This window comes from Notolepis coatsorum (assembly GCF_963971535.1).
Source record: "Notolepis coatsorum genome assembly, chromosome: 14".
Classification (NCBI taxonomy): domain Eukaryota; kingdom Metazoa; phylum Chordata; class Actinopteri; order Aulopiformes; family Paralepididae; genus Notolepis; species Notolepis coatsorum.
Window position 1 is genome coordinate 51,824,330 of NC_140178.1, and position 25,802 is coordinate 51,850,131.

Sequence of the window (25,802 nt, forward strand, 5' to 3'; positions counted from 1 at the left end):
GGAATATAACGAAGGTTATCCTATAACCCTAGTTATATGAGTAGATAGCGAGCGCTCTGCTCTCATTCACTGAGGACCCCTAATTGTCTTCCGGATAACGGTCAAGACTAGGGAAGAGCGGAAGTATGGTCACACCCCTCTCTTAAGTGCATGGGCGAGAGTGGGCGTGGCTGGACAGGTGCATTGTAGCTAAATTATTTCAAGTAGCCCTATGCTATAGGGGATTTCCCATAGAGCGGAGCGCTCGCTATCTACTCATATAACTAGGGTTATAGGATAACCTTCGTTATTCTGCATGTTTTGCTATGTGTTTTTAATGTTTGCTTTTATGTTGTTTGCAACACTGTATTGCTGCTATCCTAGCCTGGATAAAAAATAGATCTCATCATCTCAATGGGACTCACCTCAAATAATAATAAAGATAAATCTCTCACACACACACAGAAATAAAGAGCTACTTCATTTGTTCCATTCAAATGTAACTTTAATGTACTTTTACGTACGTTTAGTGAGTTTTTGGCAACATTACAACAGGTATTCAAAACAAACCATTCCCTTTAAGTGTTACAGTAAATACTTCTTCGTTGGTATCAATTAAATCAACGTGGATTAGGCAACGACCAAGTGTGATTAAAGTACAAGCATGTAGGATTTAAGGAAAAACCATGAAGCCGACTCACCCACCTGTCTCACTTTTTTTCTCACTGATTCACACTGTCTCCCTCACACACACATCATACAAACTCTCAGAAAATACAACTGGTTAAAATAACTATATACGGTAGAAGGCAGCATGCCCTCTGAGTAACCATTTGAAGGGGGTCTTACATGGGCAATGCTAGTTCCACAAAACACACTTCACAAATGGCACATTGTCAACCTTCTTCCCTTGGCAGGCATCGTACAAAAGTAGAGGTAAGCAGATTCTGTATTACAGAATGGGGTGGGGTTGTGTGATCTACTGTATGTACATTAGTCTACTGGCATCCTAGGTAGGGCTGAGTGTGCTTCCTGGTTAAGTGCATGGCTGCACATGTACACTGTGGGAACCTTCTGAGAATGGCACTCATTTAAGTCTCCTTTTTAGACAACAATACATGTTTGGTCAGCAGAGGTCAGCAAAAGAGCATGTCTGACCAGAAGTTAAAAAGAAAATATATACAGGTATAGAAAATAAGAAGGGGAAGTGTGCTTGTGCAGTTGCATAAAACGTAAGTTTCCACCCCAAGTGCCTCAGGCGAAGAACCATATATAACTCTGTTTTACATTTTCAAACTTTATTTATTTATTATTTAAAGAAATTAGAGTGTTGTGTTCATTCATAGCTAAAGAGGGTAAGTTAGAGTGTTGTGTTTACCCATAGTTAAAGGACAGTAGTTGAGTACTTTATTATCTAAAGATGGTAAGTTAGAGTAAATGGATGCATTTACAGTATATAGTGCTTTAATCCAAAGCGCTTTACAATTTGTTCCTCACATTTTACCCATTCACACGGAGGAGTGGGAGCAATTAGGGGTTAAGTGTCTTGCTCAAGGACACTTCGACACACTGCCCGGGAGGAGCGGGAATCAAACAGGGAACCTCCGGATTACCAGACAACTGCTCTACCTCCCAAGCCACTGTCATCCCCAGAGTGGTATGTTAAAGTTGTGTGTTCACTTATAGTTAAAGACAGTCAAGTTTGAGTAGTTTCTTGTGATATATCACATTCACACTTCAAGGGCGGGATCCACAAAGAATGGATTGTACGGTGCTAATTGCACCCTTACATACAATTCATTATGTCTTTCTCTGGTCTGCATCCCCTTAACAAGTGTGTATTGAGCCGTACTGTATTGTACCCATTCTGCAATCTGTTAAAAAAATGTTCAATCAATCACCTGTGCGGTATGATTGTTATGGGAAAATTGTTGTTATCTGTAATCGATTTATTCATAGTGTTCCATTCTACAATGCTGAACTACACTTGCCATATACTAAAAAGACACCTGCAAGATAAAAAAAATTTAAAAAAAAGCCAAAACGCCACCAACACCTGCATTTAGTCCATTCTCTTGTTGTGTGTGTGTGTGTGTGTGTGTGTGTGTGTGTGTGTGTGTGTGTGTGTGTGTGTGTGTGTGTGTGTGTGTGTGTGTGTGTGTGTACGCAGTGTGTCTAAATAAAACAGATTGGGCTGAATGTGATTTTTTTGTGTGGAAAAAAAACTTTTTTGCACATCCAACTAGAAAACAATCAATTCCTCTCTCTCATTCCTGGCTTAGTATAGTAACAAACAGACCCTTCAAATTATTCCAATAGAACATAAGGCATTTAGTTGCACAGAACTGGACGCTTAATACTTAAATGTTGCCTTTTTTGCAGCATGCCAACCAACAGAATCATCACTTGTGGCCAGTTAAAGATGATCCCTTTTCTGTACAGACGCATGATTGCCGTTTTTTGTTTCAAAACTGTTCCCATTTGGCAGTGCCCTATGCCCAATGTAAGACCCTCCCCCTCCCTCTCTCAGAAGACCGTGCACTTCCTCCCCCTCTTTTTGACAGGCGGGGGGCAGAGGACGGCACGGATGGCCTCGTCAAACACTGTCTTCAGTCCCCGCTGGGTCAGGGCGGAGCACTCCAGGTACTTCACTGCACCTGGACATGAGGACCCAGAGACAGAGAAGTCATTGGTCAGTCAGTAGTATGAATGTAATCTGTAAAACTGATATTATACAAAATATATTAAACTGAGATGTAAGGTTTTAAAGGAAGGCAACAACTTACACCTACAGTAGTCCAGCCTTAAGTACAAAACAACTTGTACCTAGTCCAGCATTAAGTACAAAACAACTTGTACCTAGTCCAGCATTAAGTACAAAACAACTTGTACCTAGTCCAGCCTTAAGTACAAAATAACTTGTACCTAGTCCAGCATTAAGTACAAAACAACTTGTACCTAGTCCAGCCTTAAGTACAAAACAACTTGTACCTAGTCCAGCATTAAGTACAAAACAACTTGTACCTAGTCCAGCCTTAAGTACAAAACAACTTGTACCTAGTCCAGCCTTAAGTACAAAACAACTTGTACCTAGTCCAACCTTAAGTACAAAACAACTTGTACCTAGTCCAGCGTTAAGTACAAAACAACTTGTACCTAGTCCAGCATTAAGTACAAAACAACTTGTACCTAGTCCAGCATTAAGTACAAAACAACTTGTACCTAGTCCAGCATTAAGTACAAAACAACTTGTACCTAGTCCAGCATTAAGTACAAAACAACTTGTACCTAGTCCAGCATTAAGTACAAAACAACTTGTACCTAATCCAGCATTAAGTACAAAACAACTTGTACCTAGTCCAGCATTAAGTACAAAACAACTTGTACCTAGTCGAGCCTTAAGTACAAAACAACTTGTACCTAGTCCAGCCTTAAGTACAAAACAACTTGTACGTAGTCTAGCATTAAGTACAAAACAACTTGTACCTAGTCCAGCATTAAGTACAAAACAACTTGTACCTAGTCCAGCATTAAGTACAAAACAACGTGTACCTAGTCCAGCATTAAGTACAAAACAACTTGTACCTAGTCCAGCATTAAGTACAAAACAACTTGTACCTAGTCCAGCATTAAGTACAAAACAACTTGTACCTAGTCGAGCCTTAAGTACAAAACAACTTGTACCTAGTCCAGCATTAAGTACAAAACAACTTGTACCTAGTCCAGCCTTAGTACAAAACAACTTACACTTACAGTAATCCAGCCATAGGTACAAAAACAACTTATACCTACAGTAGTCCAGCCTTGAATGAATGAATGAATGAAAACTTTATTAACAGATTGCAGAATGGGTACAGTACAGTACAGCTCAATACATACAATTGTTAAGGGGATGCAGACCAGAGAAAGACTTTCGTCTTGTTTACATCAGGGTCCCCCATTTTCAATTCATCGTAACATATATGACATACATGACATACAGATAGACAGTACTGCTACATCTATACATTTATGACATACCAGATTTGCAATTACAGTACTGTTTGTGATACAAAAAGAGTCCAGAAAGAAAGGAGTATATACATTAGGCGTAGAAACTGTACATTGGATTGGGTAGGTGGGGGTGGGGGGGACTGTACATTGGAGGTGGTTGGGTGGGGGGGGGGGGGGGGGGTTGGGTAGGAGTGGGGGGGGGGGGTTGGGTAGGAGGGGTGGGTGGGGGACACTGTACAACTGTACAAACAACACTGTACATTGGATTATTGACAAGACCATACTTGGTAATTTACTGTACATTGGAGGGGGTTGTGTTCGGACATTTACAGGGGCCAGTTTCGAGTTGCAGTCTCCCTTAGGTGTTTTTTGAGAGTGTTTTTGAAAGTGGGTAGTGATTCACATTCCTTTACAGCTTTGGGTAGGGTGTTCCACATTGATGTGGCATAATTGCGAAATGTGTTTAGTCCCTTGTTTGAGCCGTATCTGGGTTTCACATTATTTGTGGAGCTCCCTCTGGTGTTGTGATCGTGGTATTCACTGACCTTTGGGAAGTATTTTGTCATGTACATGGGTACCTTGGTCGTGTAGTGTATCTTGTAGACCAGGCCCATTGCAAGTTGCTGTACTCTGTCGTCTACTCTAAGCCATCCTAGGTTGTCAAAGTGGGCAGGGGTGAGGTGGGTTCTAGGAGTAAGGTCAAGCAGTAGTCTGACCAGTTTGTTTTGAGATGTTTGTAATTTTGTTTTTAGCGCCTTTGAGGTGCTTTGGTACCATGAGGTGCAAGCATAGTCGTAGTACCCTTGAATGAGTGCTCCTGCTAGAGTCTTCAAGGTATTCTTGTTTACCAGTGAGGAGATCCGGTACAAGAATCGTGTTCGTTGGTTGACTTTTTTTATTACATTGGATGCCATTTTGTCACAGGAAAGATTTGCCTCTAGGATGGAACCCAGGTAGGTAATATCTTCTTTCCTTGTGACAATATTGTCACCCACTGTAACTGAGAAGCCGTCGGTCTTGCTGAGTTTGTTATTTGAACCGAAGAGAATGGACTCTGTTTTGCCCATGTGTAATGATAGTTTGTTATCAGCGAGCCATATGCAGATTTTGCCTAGTTCTGAGCAGAGGGTTTTTTCAACCTGTAACTTGTTCTTGTCAGAGACCAGCAGGGCTGAGTCGTCCGCAAACAGGAACAAGTTGCAGTCACAAGCTGACGACATGTCATTTGCATAAATTAGGAACAGTAGCGGACCTAGTATGCTTCCTTGTGGAACACCACAGTTTACTGTGAGGGGGGGGGATAGGGTACCGTTTACCTCCACCATCTGCTCTCTCCCCTCCAGGTAGGATTGCATCCAGCTAGACTATCAAAACCAATTGCTTTTAGCTTGTCAATCAGAATGGTGTGATTGACAGTGTCGAAGGCCTTTTGTAGGTCCAGCATGACCATGCCGCAGTATTTGCCCGCGTCCACCTCTTGTTTGATGTGGTCGTTTAAATAGAGAAGGCATGTGTCAGTGGAGTGGGATGTTCTGAAGCCAGATTGGAATTCGTAGATTAGATTTTTTTCCGCAAGGTATTTTTCAACCTGTTCGTATACAATTTTTTCCATGACTTTCGAGATGGAGGTAAGGATAGAAACAGGGCGGTAGTTGCCTGGGTCTAATTTACTGCCTTTTTTGTGCAGAGGGGTCACTCTCGCAATTTTGAAGTCCTTGGGGACGTGTCCCTGTTTTATGGAGAGGTTTATTATGTGTGTGATGACTGGGGTGATGGCGGCTGCTGAGTCTCTGAGGAATTTGGAGGGGATGTTGTCATGGCCAGTGGCCTTGTTGGGTTGGAGGGCGCTCAGTTTTTTGAGTACCTCATCTGTTGTTACCATTTCCAGTTTGAAGTCGTCTTTGTGGACCCCTAGGTTCTTGTAGTATGCTACTATGTGTTCTACCCCATAATGCCCTGAGTGGGAGGGTAGTTTGTTTACCAGTGTTGTGGCTATGTTTGTGAAGAAACTATTTAAGTAATTGGCTACATCCAGCTTTTCTGTGATGAGCGTGTTGTCCGTCTTTATGTTTATGTTTGAGAATCTGGTTTTAAGTTTTTTACTGCAGCCTAGTTGGTTATTGAGTAATTTCCAAAGTTCACGCGGTTTGTTTTTGTTTTCCTCGGTTTTGTCATTGATGAATTTTTTCTTTGCTGTTTTGATCATGGAGTTTACATCATTTCTTAGTCTGTTTCTTTCCAGTTTGAGTTCAGTCACGTGGGCTTGGAGTTCACTGCTCGTGCTTATGTTAAGCTTTGACTGACTTTTACGAAACTCAGAGCATTTTTTGTCTCTGGTTTTCATAGCGGTCAGTATTTCAGCGTGCATCCACGGCTCAGCGCGATTTTTTACCCTGGTGGTTCTTAGGGGGGCCATGTTGTTTAGTATCGTTGAAAATTTGGTTTTGAAGCCAAGCCATGTTTCTTCAACCAGTGTACCATTGAGCTCGTCTGACCAGTCCAGACTTTCCAGTTCAAGGTTAAAGGCCTCGCTAGAGTAGGTTTTTAGGTCTCTAGATGTGACTGTTTTGTGACAGCCAGCCTTTTGTTTTAGCTTTTTGCGCGTACAGAATATCATATAATGATCACTTAACCCGCATGCTATAACCCCTTTATTGGCGATCTTGGACTTGTCAGAGGTCAGGATGAGGTCAATGGTAGTCTGAGTTGACTCACACACACGTGTGGGTTGTGTGATTAGTTGGCTGAGGCCGTGCAGATCACAAAACCTATTGTAGGATTTGAAGACGGGTGCATCTTTTTGTTGCATATCCGTGTTCCAATCCCCAATAAGAATCATTTCTGTATCCTCAACTCCAGCTAAGCACGCATCCAACACGTCATAAAAGCCATTTTGGTCTGGCGGTCTGTAAATTGTGCCGACTAGAACAGATTTAGCCCTTTCAAATAGAATTTCTACAAAAACAGTTTCAATAGCCTCATGATCTAGGTCTGTACGGTTAATAAATTTGGTGTCTTGATGGATGTACATACAGACACCTCCTCCATGCCTGTTCCTGTCATTGCGGACTAAAGAATAGTTCTCTAATTCAATTTCCGGGTCTGTTACTGATAAGTCCAGTTTAGTTTCTGAGAAACATAGTATGTTTACCTTTCCGCTACTGAAATGTTGTCTTATTTCTGCCAGTTTGTGCCTGAGGCTATTTACATTAAGATGAAAGATATGTAGTCCGTTTTTATCTGCAGTGTCGTCAATATCCTTAAGATAAAGGTAGGATTCTTCTTCTGTGGGAAGGGGGGGGGGCTCTGTGATGTCCGGAGGGAGCTGCTGGTGCTGCTGTGGGGGAGGGAGGGGGGGGGCTTTGTTGTTGTCTCCGTGAGGTCTGTGTGTTGGTGTGTGGGGAGGGGGGATCCTTTGTCCTGTGTCTTCTCTGGCGGCAACCCTTTGTTCTCCTGGGCTGGTAAACATAGCCAGCCTGGCTAGGTTGGCTAATTTATCAGGCGATTTGTCCGTGGGGTTGCCGGTTGGGGGGGCTTTGTTGTCGTGGGTGGGAAGGGGGGAGGGGGGGGTCGGGTCCCGCGCCGTGCTGGTACAACAAAGGACTCGGTCCAGAGTCCTTTGTTCCTGGATGTTTTCGCAGTTAGCTCCGCTGGCTAGCCGGCTATCGGGCGTTGAGATGTTTATATCCCGCGTCGAGATGGTCGTCATGGTTTCGACCCTCGGTTCACCTCCTCTCGTCTCTGCCTCACGTGTGCTCGTCTGCTGCGGCGTCATTTGGGAAGAGTTGCCGTCCGCGCAGTGGATGTAGCCACAGTTGTTGATGTTGTTGTTGGTCGCGATGGCAACCTCCCTCGCTTCTTGCGCTGCCAGACCAAGTCTTCTCGCCTGAGTTCTGGTCAAGACCGGGCCTGGGTTTAGATGAATGTCTCCCGAGAGTAGCAGGATAAGGGACAAAAAGGTCTTTCGGTCCATTCTGCCATTCGGGGGTCTGTTCTTTCTTTCAGGATTGGCCGTTAATGTTGCGTGAACGGTCGCTGTCCCCACGGCCAGGTGCTTATGCTCCGTGCCGTTTTGGAAATAAAAGTCGCTGTGTACCTCCTTTTCTATTTTTGCTCTTCTCTCCTCTTCTGTCTGGTTGTGCTTCATCGTTGAGTAGAGGTACGAATCTGTTATCCAAAACATAACGAGGAGAAAATGTGCGCAAAATCTCTTTTGCTTGCTGTATTGACGAGGGCTCCGGGAGCTCAGGAATTTGCGACCGCTCATGGCTGTGTCCTGCAAACTACCTCCTTAAGTACAAAACAACTTATACCTACAGTAGTCCAGCCTTAAGTACAAAACAACTTATACCTACAGTCAGTGTAGTACTCGAGTCCTGGACTGATTTTCAGGACTTGTGACTTGACTTGGACTTGAGCACTGATGACTCTGACTTGGACTTGAGCATCGACTGCATTCGGACTCGGAAGCTGCAGACTCTGACTCAGACTTGTTAATTGATAAATAGTTTTTTATCTTTTTTGTGTGCAATAGGCCCTAATAATTTGGCATGAGCCATTGATGGCTATATTAATACTGTAACATTATTTAATTTCCGTGCAAGGGCAGACATGCGTGTTCCACCTACATGAGAAGTTTTGTGAATCTATTGTATGCTATGGAACACTTATTTTTATTAATATATACCGTTTCTATAATTTGCTAATGTCACTGCCTACAGTAGTCCAGCCATAGGTACAAAACAACTTACATCTACAGTAGTCAAGTCTTAGGTACAAAACTATTTACATCTACAGTAGTCGAGCTTAGTCTGGATTAGAGGATGACATCTTTTCGGGATTCCCGCGGGATGGGAGTCAATTTCACATTGAATCACGTGATTGGGCAGGACCGGGAGTAAAAGTCAACAGGAGCAGAAGGCAGGGTATCTGCAGGTTTAGCCCAGTCAGATTTAATGCTTTTTAAGACTTTTTAATGCCACTCAGAATTAAATTTAATACCAATTTCACAATAACAAAAATCATGCAACGACACCAATTAGTTTAAGTTTAGGGACACATTGGTCCAAAGATGTTTATTAAAACATAACTTGGAAACTTAAAAATCTTGAACTTAAAGGAGTAACTGGATTGGATGAATTTCAACAAAGGGGTGACCAAACATAAATAGCAAATATAGCTATACAAAATATACCAGGGGCCAAGCAGCCACTGTCAGAACACATAACTATTACCACCCTCCCCAGGGTATCAAAAAAGTCAACCAACAAACAAGATTCTTGTGCCGGATCTCCTCTCTGGTAAACAAGAATACCCTGAAGACTCTAACAGGAGCACTCATTCAAGGGTACTACGACTATGCTTGCACCTCATGGTACCAAAGCACCTCAAAGGCCCTAAAAACAAGATTACAAACATCACAAAACAAACTGGTCAGACTACTGCTTAACCTCACTCCTAAATCCCACTTTACCCCTGCCCACATTCAAAACCGCTCTTAAAGAGCACCTACGGGAGGCTGCAATTAGAAACTGGGCACCGTAAATGTCCAAACCCCCCCCCCCCCCTAATGTACAGTCTCCTCCCCATCATATGTATATATTTTCTGTTAGGATCTCTGGGTAACAGTACTGTATATTTGCATATCGTATATGTCACAATTGTAACACTACAGTACTATATAGTATACCTGTATGTCATGTATGTCCCTATGCCATTAATGTCATGATGTCATGTATGTTGAGTATGTCATAAATGTCATGTCACTATAATTGAAAATGGGGGACCCTGATGTAAACAAGACACACGTCTTTCTCTGGTCTGCATCCCCTTAACAATTGTGTGTATTGAGCCGTACTGTATTGTACCCATTCTGCAATCTGTTAAATAACGTTTTCATTCATTCATCCAGTTGTTTTGTTTTTGTGGTTTTGGTTGAATGAATGAATACTTTGTTTAACAGATTGCAGAATGGGTACAATACAGTACGGCTCAATACACACAATTGTTAAGGGGATGCAGACCAGAGAAAGACGTTTGTCTTGTTTACATCAGGGTCCCCCATTTTCAATTCATAGTGACATTTATGACATACTCAACATACATGACATTTATGGCATAGGGACATACAGGTATATAGTACTGTACCGTTACATTTGTGACATATACGATATGCAAATATACAGTACTGTTACCCATAGATCCTAACATACATGGGAGGATACTGTACGTCATTAGGAGGGGGTGGGTGGGAGGAAGAAATACATAGTGGGTGAAGCTCTCATCGAACATAAACACAAACGTGTCCTTGTTTACATCCGTGAATAGATTATTTTCAAGTTAAGACCTCAGCTTCAAGCTTTGGCGTGGAGCCGAATGTTATCCGGACTTCTGTTGGTGCAGATGTTATAGTCCTACCTGAGATGGCGCAGCTGGTGTGGAGGCAGGGGCCGAAAATAAATGCGAAATAGTAGTTTGCAGGCGGTTTTTGCAGAGCGCTCAGCATGTGCGACGCGACTGCTATTTTTTTTTGTTCAGCGGGGCTTGTGATGGTATTTGACTGGGACCAACCATCGCGCAAACAGTGGATTGTCGAGCCAGTTCTCGTTAAATTGGCACTTTCCCATATTAACGAGTGCAAATGCTAAACTAAACTAAACGTAACGTTAGCGTTATCGCTTCGCCTTGCTAACGTTAGCTAGACTCCGTTGCTAAAATGGTTCCCCGGCCAACACATTACACAAGGAGTTGTGTTGGTTCCGCCCCATTCCGGTCTGCGTGATTCTACAACACGGTCAATGAAAAGTCAAACTTTATCTCCCGTTAACCGTTTCCCCCCAGATTTCATAATAAAACATAAGATGACATGGCATTTTATCTTTCCTTTCTATGGCATTTTTAAGACCTCTGAAAATGGATTTAAGACATTTTAAGACAAACTAAGGCCTTAATTATTGATAAACAAATTTAAGACCTTTTAAGACTTTTTAAGGATCCGCGGACACCCTGAGAAGGGAGTGGGAATTATGACAACAAAATCAACAGGATTTGGACGGGAGTGATATTTGAACATTTCTCACCCTTGTAGTTTTCATTCAGTCACAAAACACTGCAGCACAAGCGAAACGAACTACACCAGATGTCTAGTCTATACTGCATCCGGCATGCAACCTCAAGCCTGTTAGGTTGAGCAGAGCGTACTGCATATTTTATACTGAGGAAGAAAAACGGAGCAGGTAAACGGGAGTGGGATGGGAGTGGGATTCTATAAAAGTTTGGCTCGGGATTGGGACGGGATTGGGATCAGTCCTCTGTGGGAGTGGGATTTTTTTGAAACTCTCACTTGGGATTTGGATGGGATGGGATTATTTCTGTGGGAAGGAGCGGGAGTAAAAATCCACTCGCATGTCAGCCTCTAATCTGGATTGCAGGATTCACTACGTCAAACCTAGGGTGATATTTTTGAAAACTGAAAAGTTTGGGAATGGCTCTCTGTTGACTCCCAGCCCAAATATGTATATCCACATCGCTTAGACATACAGAATCCTATAATAACTTTTAAAAACAAAAATATCCACGCATGTCGTTACTTAGGCTCTCCTAAATTAGATGTATGGTGTTTTGTGGTCATGTCGTCCATTAACAATGAATCCTGTTACATGTAATATTTTACACCCCAACCCTATACACACACATAGATGATCATTTAACCAGGCAGGTCAATTAAGAACAACTTCTTCTTCTTCACAAATTGTGTCCTAATGACAGGGTAGGTTGGCCTTCTCTTGCAGAAAGGCACAACAAACACTGGTATTTGTTTATTTTTAAAGCCCTTATTGGTAAGCAACCTTTTTATATCTCTTCATTGTTAGAATGGAATATTGGAACCTACTGTATTCGACTTGATCTAATAACCGGATGGTTCTTAGGGTCCCTCCAGTATGTTCTGATCTAATGACTGGATGGTTCTTAGGGTCCCTCCAGTATGTTCTGATCTAATGACTGGATGGTTCTTAGGGTCCCTCCAGTATGTTCTGATCTAATGACTGGATGGTTCTTAGGGTCCCTCCAGTATGTTCTGATCTAATGACTGGATGGTTCTTAGGGTCCCTCCAGTATGTTCTGATCTAATGACTGGATGGTTCTTAGGGTCCCTACAGTATGTTCTGATCTAGGGAAATCAGCTTTTTCCTATGACGCCTCTAACTTTTGGAATGTGCTCCAACTCTCTGAGGTTGGAGGTTCTCCCTTCTCTAGGAAAGAATTTATTTTGGTATTTATTTCTTTATTAATCTTTTTACATTTAGTAATTTAGCTGACGCTTTTATCCAAAAAAGTTCTGTACAACAAGTCAGCAAACAGTGTCGAACTTGGGTGCAACAGACTTGCATTAGCATAGTATGTAATAATATAGGCAAGGTAGATTCCTTAAGACAGATGACCTAAAAGACAGACCTTTATGCATGTTTCATTATTCTGTGAATAGCGCTGCTTAATTGTGTACCGTTTTGCATTTGTATGGTTCTGTAAATGAGGTAAACCTCAGAAAAGTACGATTTTAAATAAAGGTAAAAAAAAAGAAGAAAAAAAATGAAGACTTTCTCTACTTTCTTACCTATCTCCCTGGCCATGGCCAGGCCCTGAGGGTAGGTGATGGGGGAAAGCTTCCTGTCCCTCAGCCTCTCCATGGTGTCCTTGTCGTCTCTGAGGTCGAGCTTTGTCCCCACCAGGATGATCGGGGTTTTGGGGCAGTGGTGGCGCACCTCCGGGTACCACTGTATTATTAAGAGGTCATAGGTCAAAGTTTGAGGCCAGACTGAATATGCCCATGCAAGGTGTTAGGGTTTTGTGTTGGATAACTTGCAAGACACCTACAGGTCACCTTGGAGTGGGACGAGTAGGAGGGAAGGCGAGGAAGGTCAATGGCGTTTGTTACAAAGGATCAGATTAAACCGAATATATATATTTATTGATTGATATATATTGCATAATATTTGTATATCGTTTGATATCCCTTGTATATTCCTTGTACATATACACGGAATATCCCTTTAGCCTAGTACAGACCATAATATTTCATTCTCCTATTGGACAGCGGTCCACAGGCGCCAAGACCATGCCTCCAGAGTCAGGTTCAAAGCCACCGTCAAGACATGTCTGTACATGCCCGGCCTTGCCCAAGAATACGAGACAGAAATGAGGTTGGCACTAGATTGTTCGCCGTGCATATAAATATGGCGCAGGTGAATACAGAAGTATGTTACCCAATAAGTTGAAGCCTCACCCACGATACTCCGTGCGGTGAAGTATGGCCCGTTTGGCCCCAAATAGAGCATTGAGACCGCATGCAAATTAATAACTGAATTGTCAGAGTTTGGCGCTATACCGTCGAGTGCGACATATTTCTATTAAGTCAGTAATAGTCTATTTGTGTATAGTGTATCGTGCGGCTAAAGTTCTACAGTGACCAGCATCACCAACGCTTCCTCGTATCAGCTAGAGAGCTTATCCAGGCTGGGCTGCTTTCATGGCGCTTTCACCCGAGGAGCCCTAGACGAGAACCGTGTGGACATGTACACTGGATTAATCTACCCGACGACTACATAGCCCTTTGCGGCTGGATTATATTTGCTTTTGGTCCTGTGATTAATGGAGCGGAGAATCGCCGACGCCTACACGTGTGTGGGATTTACCCTGTGAGGAGCCACGTCGAGTCTGCGCCTCAGAGAGCCTGAGGCAGGCTAGCTTTCTTCCCTGTGGATCTACAGGCTACGGAGAACAGCTGTATTCGTCTGTGGATCAAGATCTTATTGCACCGTCTCCCGTACTCGGAGTCTCCTTATCATCGTTGACCCAGGCTCTACTACCGACAGATCCTCTACCCCTGCTGGCTTACAACCGGGGGGACCCTTCCAGTATCTCCCGCTATATATTACTAGTGTACCATAGATATAATTCCCCAAGATTCAGGTTGTATAATTACCTCCTGCGTAACCAGAGAATGGACATTCCTTATTGATTTGCCTACGCACATTCCTTTGCCTTATAAGCGCATCCAAAGTAAAATAGAGAAGTATATTATGTACCTTTTGCTGCAATAAATACTTAATTACAACTTTGTATGGAACCGATTCATTGTGGGAAGTGTTCATCATATTTATATATCATGTACTGTATGGCCAGTAATTAAAGTACATAAGACGGTAGTGGTTTAATGATACCATACTTATCAATACAGTCAGGGAATTGTACCCCTCAGTTACAGCGTTATTGATTCCAAAAGGACAAATGAAAATCACCACACTTACAGTCCAAAATGTTATATTTGGTCAGAATTTACCAAAATAATTAACACTTTATGGTAAAAGTTAGCCGTGTATATTTTTTTTGAATTCAATAAAGATTCTAAAAGGTTTTAAAGTTATAGATTTGAGGGAGGGGTGTCAATCATTCATTTGTCGGCAACATGACAAGAAGGTAATTAATTACACAAGGTTCCTCTTATTCTTCGTTACAGAATCATGATGCGGTCGAGACACAAACCTTGGCTCGGAGGTTCTCAAAGGAGGCGGGGCTGACCAGGGAGAAACATATGAGGAACACGTCCTGGTGGAGAGAAGACAGGGAATCAAGCCAACATGGAAAATACATAACTAACCACACCGTAAGCCATGCTGATAATACTGAGGTGAAGTGTTGTTTAGTTTATGCATATGAAATGTCATTATTATGCATTCATTGTTTATTAATATGTTTATGCAACTGGACTAATGTAATTATGTCTACACACTCTCCTTCGTTCACACACACACACACACACACACACACACACGGTAACTGTCACCCTATGTACCTGTTAGATATGAGCTGGCAGATGGCCAAAGACCTTGAATTATTTCCCCCTGATGCATCAGTTATATACCTTTTGTAATTGTCAAAGATTATAGTATTTTCTATTCATATCTCAACCCACTGAAGTCAGTTTTAAATTATAATTTTGATAGTAATTTCTGTTGGGTTTTCTCCTACAGTACATAGCACTAAATGTATGACCAGTGATACGCTTAGTCTTCCGTCTATCGGTTGTGCTATGACCCGAGGTCATATGAACAATGTCTGTGTTTATTAGTGTGCTTTATTAATCCTGTCTGTCTGTATGGCGAGTGATACGTTTAGTCTTCAGACTATTGGTTGTGCTATGACCCGAGGTCCTATGAACAATGTCTGTGTGTTTTAATGCTCTTTGTACCCGTGTTCGTGGTTCTCTCCCTCTCTTGATCTCAGATTGCTTAGCTTTAGTTCCTTTCATTCATTATTTTGCCCTGAAGCTACAACATAAAAATAAACCGTCTAAAGGCCTTCAACACCCTTGTTGCTGGTGCTTCTTGGGCGCTGGGAGGCTTGGGGTTCTCCCTATAGGCCGGCTTGTAATAGCTGCCTTGCAGTCTCTGTGTACTGTATATGTGAGATCCTGTTGTCATTGTACTGCTGTGTCCGTCACAGTGTGGACCTTTGTTGATGTTTGTCACCATTGTCACAAAGTCCTGTACAGTTGTTGTATTTGGCTAATAAAATGTTCATGGTCTAGATTTTGTGATTCTGATCCAACATGGAAATAGAACGGCTGCAGAGTACAAGGACATGGTGTGATGTGAAGCGCCCTCACGTGGATTAAACTGGTCTTCAGCAAGATGCCGTGCCTCTGAGCTGCCACTAGGGGCAGAGTGGCTAACCATGAGTGGATGAATGACTGAACGTGTGAGTGACAGTGTGAGTTAGTGACATTGATGGTCTATGACTTGCTTTGCATCAACAACTAAAAAAAGAAGATGAATACTGATTAAGCGACAGTGAGAGATTATCTGTATGAGGAGGGTAAAGGAGGAGACGCAGACAATTTAACAATCAAATGCATGCTTCAAACCAGGGCTTCGCATCAGCGATGAAGGTTGCATTGAGGTGCTGAAAAGAACTTTCACATAGCATCTCCGTATCGCATAGTAAAACTACATTTCAACTCCAGACTCTATTCAGCAGAAACCCACTGCACTTCCTGTGAGGGTGGCCAGTGGCCTCAAGGGCCCATTGACATGCAGTGCAGCACAGCGACAGCCTGGGGGCCCCTGGCAACAGCATTCATGAAGCGGGCCACCTGGTGAGAGCTGCCAGTCAGGGCTCTGAGCAGTCATGGAGCCTCAGTCTGTACAGAGCCGTCATGGAGCCTCAGTCTGTACAGAGCCGTCATGGAGCCTCAGTCTGTACAGAGCCGTCATGGACCCTCAGTCTGTACAGAGCCGTCATGGAGCCTCCGTCTGTACAGAGCCGTCATGGAGCCTCAGTCTGTACAGAGCCGTCATGGAGCCTCAGTCTGTACAGAGCCGTCATGGAGCCTCCGTCTGTACAGAGCCGGCATGGACCCTCAGTCTGTACAGAGGCGGCATGGACCCTCAGTCTGTACAGAGCCGTCATGGAGCCTCCGTCTGTACAGAGCAGTCATGGAGCCTCAGTCTGTACAGAGCAGTCATGGAGCCTCAGTCTGTACAGAGCCGTCATGGAGCCTCAGTCTGTACAGAGCAGTCATGGAGCCTCAGTCTGTACAGAGCCGTCATGGAGCCTCCGTCTGTAGAGAGCCGTCATTGAGCCTCAGTCTGTACAGAGCCGGCATGGACCCTCAGTCTGTACAGAGCCGTCATGGAGCCTCAGTCTGTACAGAGCCGTCATGGAGCCTCAGTCTGTACAGAGCCGTCATGGAGCCTCAGTCTGTACAGAGCCGTCATGGAGCCTCAGTCTGTACAGAGCCGTCATGGACCCTCAGTCTGTACAGAGCCGTCATGGAGCCTCAGTCTGTACAGAGCCGTCGTGGAGCCTCAGTCTGTACAGAGCCGTCATGGAGCCTCAGTCTGTACAGAGCCGTCATGGAGCCTCAGTCTGTACAGAGCCGTCATGGAGCCTCCGTCTGTACAGAGCCGTCGTGGAGCCTCAGTCTGTACAGAGCCATCATGGTGCCTCAGTCTGTAGAGAGCCGTCATGGAGCCTCAGTCTGTACAGAGCCGTCATGGAGCCTCAGTCTGTACAGAGCCGTCATGGAGCCTCAGTCTGTACAGAGCCATCATGGTGTTTCAGTCTGTACAGAGCCGTCATGGAGCCTCAGTCTGTACAGAGCCGTCATGGAGCCTCCGTCTGTACAGAGCCGTCGTGGAGCCTCAGTCTGTACAGAGCCGTCATGGAGCCTCAGTCTGTACAGAGCCGTCATGGTGTTTCAGTCTGTACAGAGCCGTCATGGTGTTTCAGTCTGTACAGAGCCGTCATGGAGCCTCAGTCTGTACAGAGCCGTCATGGAGCCTCAGTCTGTACAGAGCCGGCATGGAGCCTCAGTCTGTAGAGAGCCGTCATGGAGCCTCAGTCTGTACAGAGCCATCATGGTGCCTCAGTCTGTAGAGAGCCGTCATGGAGCCTCAGTCTGTACAGAGCCGTCATGGAGCCTCAGTCTGTACAGAGCCGTCATGGAGCCTCAGTCTGTACAGAGCCATCATGGTGTTTCAGTCTGTACAGAGCCGTCATGGAGCCTCAGTCTGTACAGAGCCGTCGTGGAGCCTCAGTCTGTACAGAGCCGTCATGGAGCCTCAGTCTGTACAGAGCCGTCATGGAGCCTCAGTCTGTACAGAGCCATCATGGTGTTTCAGTCTGTACAGAGCCGTCATGGAGCCTCAGTCTGTACAGAGCCGTCGTGGAGCCTCAGTCTGTACAGAGCCGTCATGGAGCCTCAGTCTGTACAGAGCCGTCATGGAGCATCAGTCTGTACAGAGCCGTCATGGAGTTTCAGTCTGTACAGAGCCGTCATGGTGCCTCAGTCTGTACAGAGCCGTCATGGTGCCTCAGTCTGTACAGAGCCGGCATGGTGCCTCAGTCTGTACAGAGCCGTCATGGTCACCGTAAATGTCCAAACCCCCCACCCCCACCTAATAGACAGTCCCCTCCCCACCGTATGTATATATTCTCTCCCCACCGTATGTATATTTCTCTCCCACCCACCCCCTCCTAATGTACAGTCTCATCCCCATCATATGTATATACTCTCTGTCAGGATCTATGGGTAACAGTTAGGCTTGGGCGGTATGACGGTATTACGGTATACCGGGGTATTTAGAGATACCGACGGTATTGAAAATCAATACCGTCAAAATCACAGTTGTTTCAGTTTATATTTACACTGAAACGGAGTTTTGACAGGGACTGCACACACACAGCACGGCCAGCAGAGGGCAGTTTCCTAATGATTGATTGGCTATTGTGAGTCACGTGAGGAGAACACAGAGGTGCGTCACACTAACCTGTATGCATTTCCTCTATCTCTGAGCAGACTGCTAAAGCTTAAGCAATAATAATAATACGTTACCATTGAACGATGAAGCGTCGAAGTTAACCACTGTCACTCCAGCCCACGATGAGCTCCCTGACCACAGATGGCTAAAGTTTTGTCAAACAAGAGCTAAACTTGCACACACTGTCGCATTTGGACAATTAAAGGACTGGAGTCTGTTCGGATTTAAGCAAAACCCTCGCCGCCACGACTCGCCAGTGACTTCATCCAGCACAACGAGACTACGAGAGACGGAGGCACTTCTTTTGGAATGTAATATAAAACGGGGTGAGTGATTGTTGAAATTTTTTTATCCTAATGCAACTGGCTCACGTTGATACGATGGTGCCGGGCTGCCGGCTAACTAGCTACCGTTAGCTCACGTCGATACCTGGATGGTGCCGGCAGGCGGCAGTGGCTACCTTCTGTGATTTGTTTACCTCGAGGTTGAAGAAAGTGCACTTTCAGGTTGAAAGAACGGCCCTAATCTCAACGTGTTTCAATATAAGCAAGCGTTATGTATGGTGATAATAACACCCCCCCCCCCCCCCCCCCGCGCTGATGAAAATGAAAGTCATACCGTCATATACCGTATACCGGGGTATTAGGTCATCAAGGTATGACGGTATCAAAAAAATGATACCGCCCAAGCCTAGTAACAGTACTGTATATTTACATATCATATATGTCACAAATGTAACAGTACAGGTTGTGGAGGAGTGAGAGATCGACCCTTGTAACTTCTCTCTATTTATACACTGTGGTGCGCAGTTCTGGAAGGTTCTGCTATGACATCACTGTGGCATCCTCAAACTTCCAGAACGTTCTAGCCTGTTCTAACCGGTTCTACTATGACATCATACTGAAGCGTAACTTGAATTACACTGTGACACGGCTGCAGTTACACTACTATATACCTGTATGTCATGCATGTCCCTATGCCATAAATGTCATGATGTCATGTATGTTGTGTATGTCATAAATGTCACTATGAATTGAAAATTGGGGACCCTGATGTAAACAAGACAAACGTCTTTCTCTGGTCTGCATCCCCTTAACAATTGTGTGTATTGAGCCGTACTGTATTGTACCCATTCTGCAATCTGTTCAATAAAATTTTCATTAATTAATTAAATTAATTAATTAATTCATTCATTCATTCATTCATTCATTCATGGTGCCTCAGTCTGCACAGAGCCGTCATGGTGTTTCAGTCTGTACAGAGCAGTCATGGAGCCTCAGTACGTACAGAGACATAATAACTCTTGACACAGCACTGTAAGGCGCTCTGGATAAAAGCATGCACCAAATGCCAGATATTATGTAGTTTGCTCTAGCATGACAACAGTAGAGATATTTTCTTTCCCCCCTTTGTGACACGTGTAACCCCCCTCCCCCCCCCCCATCCATATCCTGTTTAGCGGGGTGATGGCCAGCTTCAGTGTAACAACAGAGTGGTTAAAACACAAACCCCTGGCTGGGAGAGATAATGACAATAGCACAGAGGAAAACAGGAAGCCGTGTGGAGAAGGAATTAAGACGGAGCCAGGAAGAAACAAGATGGAGGATAAACAGGCTGCTCTGAGGGGTGATATTGGCTGCATCCCAATTCAATGTATGTTCTACCAACATAAGATATGTCCATCTTAATATACTGTTGGAGCTTACTGTTCAATACATGGACTATGCATGGACATAGGATTATGTGCTACATACTACAAACAACATACTTGCAAATCCAGGTAGACGTGGCTGTTTGAAACACCAGAAGAAGAAAATATTTCTCTCACAGCTGTTTCCACTTGCTAGCTGTGCTAACAGGAGGGTATACTGTCCGTTTGGCCACAAGAAAAACAAAAAAAACTCAAATGATGCTTCAGTGGATTTCTGTTGGCCTGGAACCACAAATAACACTGGAAATTACCTGCTGCAAAGGATTGTGGGATAGAATCGATCATGTAGCAACCATCTGTTCCACGCTTCAAATGTTGGTCCTTTTGATATTCATACAAATGGAATGGAATAGAAGATGTCATGGGTTTGTGTTAAAGTTGCAGCTTGCTGGACAGGCACCTCACAGCTCAGCTGTGTGGGAGGGAGGTCTCGTTTGCTAGACAAGGTCGAGAAGATAAATATGAAAACTGGACAAAAGGACAACAGTGGACAAGGGACAAGGACAGTCCTGTAATGCTAGATGGCCATGTCAGTGTTGATCCCCAAAGTTCTATATGTTGGAATGCTAGATCTACAGGTTGGAAGTTAGACCTATAGGTTGGAATGTTAGATCTACATGTTGGAAGTTAGATCTATAGGTTGGGAAGTTAATCTATAGGTTGGAAGTAAGATCTACAGGTGTGTGTGTGTGTGTGTGTGTGTGTGTGTGTGTGTGTGTGTGTGTGTGTGTGTGTGTGTGTGTGTGTGTGTATAGAAAACAAAGGAGTGTGTAGACATAATGTAATTACATTAGTCCAGTTGCATAAACATATTAATAAACAATGAATGCATAATAATGACATTTCATGTGCATAAACTAAACAACACTTGTTTAGTGTGTATACATGCAATGACCCTAGATTTGATTATAAGAAAGCGCAGAACAAGTGAGCCAAGCTGCTGCACGTGTGTGTGAGTGTGTGCTACCGTCTGTGGGTAGGACAGTGGTCGGAGCCGGTCATAGTCCTCCTGCCCTGCTGTGTCCCAGAGGCCCAGGTTGACTGGTTTGCCGTCCACCATCACATTGGCTGAGTAGTTGTCAAAGCTGACAGGGAAGGATGGGGGAGACAGAGGGTCGATTGTCACAGAAGTTGAGATGATCTCACACATACCACACATCAAGCACAGGGTTTAAATCACCTTCAATACAGGAAGTGTATTTTCTTCCAAATTTAAACCACATTTGGTACCATGCGGCTGTGAGAGGTAACTGCACCATGTTTAAACACGGACAATGAGATAAAACGGCAACAAATAAGCAAGGTGACTTCAGGCACTGTTTTACATTTGTGTCATTCACATTTTTATGCTCTAGAAATTAGCCCCTAGCCTCTGATCATACCTGATCAGAAAAGCTCTTATGGGGAATCTCACTGTGTTTCATACATCGCTGTTGGGGGGGGGGGGTTCTCTTGCTCAGCCCAACTCACACAAGTGAATTGAACTGTTGTAAATGCATGCTTTGTATAATACACTACTGTAAGCACACACTCATACGTAATAACAAGTGCACAATACATAAACACACGCGCACGGACACACACACACACAGTATATTCTTCTATATGAGCAGGTGTCCTCACACGGTGGGTATGTATTCTCCTGGGAAGGCATTGGTCGTATAGCTGATGAGCAGACATGTCTTACCCACCGCCCTGGAGAGAGAGAGACAGAGAAACAGAGACAGAGAGAGAAACAGAAAGAGAGAGACAGAAAGAAAAAGAGGAAGAAAGAGGGATAGAGAAGAGAGGGATAGAGAGGAGACAGATAATAATATATAGAGATAATTAACATGAAAATACATACATGTGCACACTGCACACATACAATACATACAACCAGATACAGCATTTAATTGAGCCAGGTTGATGTCTACAGCAGCCATTCAGTGCAGTGTTATATAATTATGATCTTGCACGTCACCTATATTAAAAAAATAAAAAAATTAAAATCTAGATTAGATGTCTATACAAAGGTGGGTCGCAGGAAGGATAAAAGTGGTTCCCTTCTAGAGAACTGTGTATAAAGAATTATTTGTTTTGATGTCTTCTCAAGTCTCTCTTCAACAAGGATTTTTTTTTAACATTCTCTTTCTCCTATTTTTCTCTGATTTTTTTCCCCGTCCCAATTAGTCGTTGTGCCAATTCCCCCCATCCGGCCTACCTGGTTGTTGTACGCATGTTCTCCCACGAGTCGGTACAAGGGTGTCCTGATGTCGAACGCACGCTTCCTCTGAGACGTGCGCCGTCAAGCCAGTGACGCTCTTTTCACTTGGCAGCGAGGACTCTCATTGGTGAAGTGTAACGCGTGGGAGGGCACGCTATCTCCACCAAGTCCTGCCCCGCTTAGCAAGCGCCGAGACCTGACCTGTAGGCGTCGCTGTCCACAACACCAGATTCCCACCCGCCAGCTTTCCCACCCCCTAATACTGCCAATTGTATTAGTATGAACGGCCAGCCAAGCTGGTAGCAACGCCGAGAGCTGGGCTCGAACCCAGCGTCTCCTGCATTGGTGAAGAGCACAATCTCCGCTACGTCACCTGACCGCCTTCTTCAACAAGGAATTTGCTGAATAAAACACTGTAAGCTAGTACGTGGTATAAAAAAGTGGGTACATTTTAATAGATGAACGTAGCCAGCAAAATTGATTGAAGACGGTCGGTCCCTGAAAAAGCCTCTAGTTGTCTTGAGAGTAGAGCTGTCCCTTCCATTAGCTAGTCTGGTGTTATCTGTTGAATTAGTTGATTTTCTATGTTTTCTTCATGTTGAACGAATTACAAGCACTAAATTTAAAGATGTCCTTCTGCATTACTGTATGTGGGAACTACGTTTTTTTTTTAAGCCAAGGACAATCACTATATTTATCATTCTGATGTGGTTCTTTCTAACATTACACTGGTCACATAGGCCTATCACATGCAGTAGCTACTGTTGGAATGGACTGGGATGTGTGATCCTGTGTTTGAGTGAGTTTATAAAGGTACACCACTCTACCCCACTCTGGAAAATACATCACTCCCACATAGAGTGACTCAGATTACAGCGATTGAGGGATTCAGTTACCGTTTGAGTGAATGTTACAGTGGCCAAAATGAGTGACCTAGGCAACTTTGAGCATGGTATAATCGTATAATCTAGACTAGAGCATCTAGACTCTAGACTAGAGCATCTGAGAAGCTAGGCACGTCTAGCTTCTTAGAAACTATGCTCTTCTGGCTATTCCAAGCACGGCAGTATCTATGTGTGCTAGCTAACAGACAGAAATGTCCTCACACACACATGTTGGCTGTTCAATATAGACGTTTGGCTTAGTCGTTTGCACCTTATTAATAAAGTATTTAAGTGTGCTCCAGTATCTTCTTTGGGTTCTGTCTTTAAGAAGTGACCAGTTCCAGGGCGGCTAAGTGGCGCAGTGGGCAAGGCGCTCGCCACTAATGCAGGAGATGCTGGGTTCGAGCCCAGCTCTCGGCATTGCTACCAGCTTGGCTGGTCGTTCATACTAACACAATTGGCAGTGTTAGGGGGTGGGAAAGCTGGTGGGTGGGAATCTGGTGTTGTGGACAGCGATTCCTACAGGTCGGTTGGTGCGCCTGCGCAGCAGAATCAGGAAGCAACGGAGGCGGCGTGTCCCTCCCACGCAGACCCTCGCCGCTTGAGATCGCACTGTGCAGGTGAAAAGATGCGACGGCTGCCTCCTCGAGTACCGGAGGGGACACATGATGTAAGGCTTCATCCACATTGCAGCCGGCCTATGGGAGGCATGGCCTAACAGCGTTCGAGACAGGGGAGGGTAGAATTGGACGGTACGAAATTGGGATGGGAGAAAAATTTAAAATGAGAGAAAAAGTGGATAAAAAAAAAGAAATGACCAGTTCCTATATTGTCCTATTCTGATAGCACCCACCTCCGATTGAGGAGTGCTGAAGTCCAAGATATTCCTTCAACCATTTTCTTGCATATGGTGTGAAAAAACACACACACACACAGGCTGTTCTATAGACTTTTGGCTAGAGGGCATGTGGGAAGCCCGTCCTCCTCCCCCCAACACACACACATTTGAATACTTTATTTAGTTCCACAAATGATATTACATAAACAGGGAATCAAATGTATCGGGGCCAAGCAGATCGTCAGGAAAAGGAGGTGGTCTAGCCTTGGTATATAAAAACTCCTTTAACTGCCGTGTTGTGAACTGTGCGCAATCTTCCAGCTTTGAAGTACAGTTGACCATGGTTGACTTGGACAAACCTCTCCTAATCGCCCTCGTTTAGCAGCAAGGACTTTATTTCCCAATTTTCCGAGTTTCTGTCAAATACCATGTCCATCCATGAGTCATGACAGAATCCTGATTCTTGGTGACTTTAATATTCATGTGTGCTGCCCATCCAAGCCTATGGTGTCTGATTTCATGGAATTGATCGACTCATTCGAACTCACTTTGCTTACTACCACCGCCACCCACAAACTAGGCCATAAGCTTGACTTAGTTTTAACCCATGATTTCTCAGTGTCAAATGTGAATATTGATGAAAATGCATGCTCCTCTGATCACTATGCCATAATGTTCACCTCCTCGCTCTCTCTCCCCCCAGCCAAATCCCCCTCCCCTGGGCGTCCCTCCCGCAGCATTAACCCCTTAACAACCAGTACGTTTTCCTCCGCCTTCCTAGCTGCCCCTAACATCTGTACTATTGAAGCCTCTCCCTCCCACCTTAACATAGATGAACTCACATCCCTGTTTAATTCCACCTGCCTCTCCATTCTGGACTCAGTAGCCCCCCATAAGATAAAAAAAACAAACAAAGTCTAAAGGCCAGCCGTGGCTAAATGACACCACCAGAGCCCAGAGGAGAGAGTACAGGAGAGCAGAGCGTAAGTGGAAAAATGATAGACTCCATGTCTCTCTCTCTGCTTAGAGACACTCGTATCAGATATCAGTTAGCAGTTAAAGCAGCGAGAGACGCATACTTCTCAGACCTCATCCGTAACTCTCAAAACCCCAGGACCCTCTTTGCCACCATTAACTCTTTCATGATCAGCCCCCCCCCCCCTAGAACTAGCCTGGATGTGTCTTCAACCAAATGTGAGGAATTCTTAAAATTCTCCATAAACAAAGTTGAGGTAATCAGAAACAACATCACACCACCTACACATAGCTAAGATAGCTTAGATGTCTCACCGCCCTGTTCATCCACCCTGGCCTGTTTTCAACCCATCACCCTCTCTACTCTCACAGATATAGTCTCAGCCATGAAACCAACCACCTCCCCCCTTGACATAGTTCCCTGTTCTTCTCAAAGAAGTATTTCCCACAACTGGCCCCAGCATCCTCTCTATCATAAACACCTCCCTAGTCACTGGTACCGTTCCAACCTGCTTCAAACATGCAGTGGTCCAGCCCCTTCTGAAAAAACCCAACCTAGACTCCACCCAGCTCAATAATTACAGGCCAATCTCCAAGCTCCCATTCCTATCAAAGGTCCTTGAAAAGGCTATTCTCTCTCAGCTTTCTCCCTACCTGCACTTGAATAACATCCTGGACACATTTCAGTCAGGTTTCAGAGCCAACCACAGCACAGAATCTGCCCTGCTTAAGGTCACCAATGACCTGCTCCTCACTACCGACAACCGGGACTGTGCTGTCCTTATGCTCTTAGACCTCAGTGCAGCTTTCGATACAATAGAGTAGACCATGCTATTCTCATTGACCGTCTTCACCAGGCAGTTGGCGTCAGTGGCACAGCCCTATCATGGTTCAC

At 44.3% G+C, this 25,802-nt stretch overlaps 1 protein-coding gene across 1 annotated transcript in view; it reads right to left on the reverse strand.

Moving 5' to 3' along the window:
- Nucleotides 1-469: 469 nt before the first annotated feature.
- rac3a (Rac family small GTPase 3a) overlaps nucleotides 470-25,802 on the reverse strand; it is a 29,595-nt gene continuing 4,262 nt past the window's right edge. The window contains exons 2-6 of the mRNA XM_084329672.1: nucleotides 21,628-21,699; nucleotides 20,972-21,089; nucleotides 14,515-14,577; nucleotides 12,587-12,746; nucleotides 470-2,636 (exon numbers count right to left, since the gene is read on the reverse strand). Of these exons, the coding sequence (XP_084185798.1) occupies nucleotides 2,506-2,636; nucleotides 12,587-12,746; nucleotides 14,515-14,577; nucleotides 20,972-21,089; nucleotides 21,628-21,699 (544 nt within the window). The 3' untranslated portion in view covers nucleotides 470-2,505. The remainder of the gene's footprint in view (nucleotides 2,637-12,586; nucleotides 12,747-14,514; nucleotides 14,578-20,971; nucleotides 21,090-21,627; nucleotides 21,700-25,802) is intronic.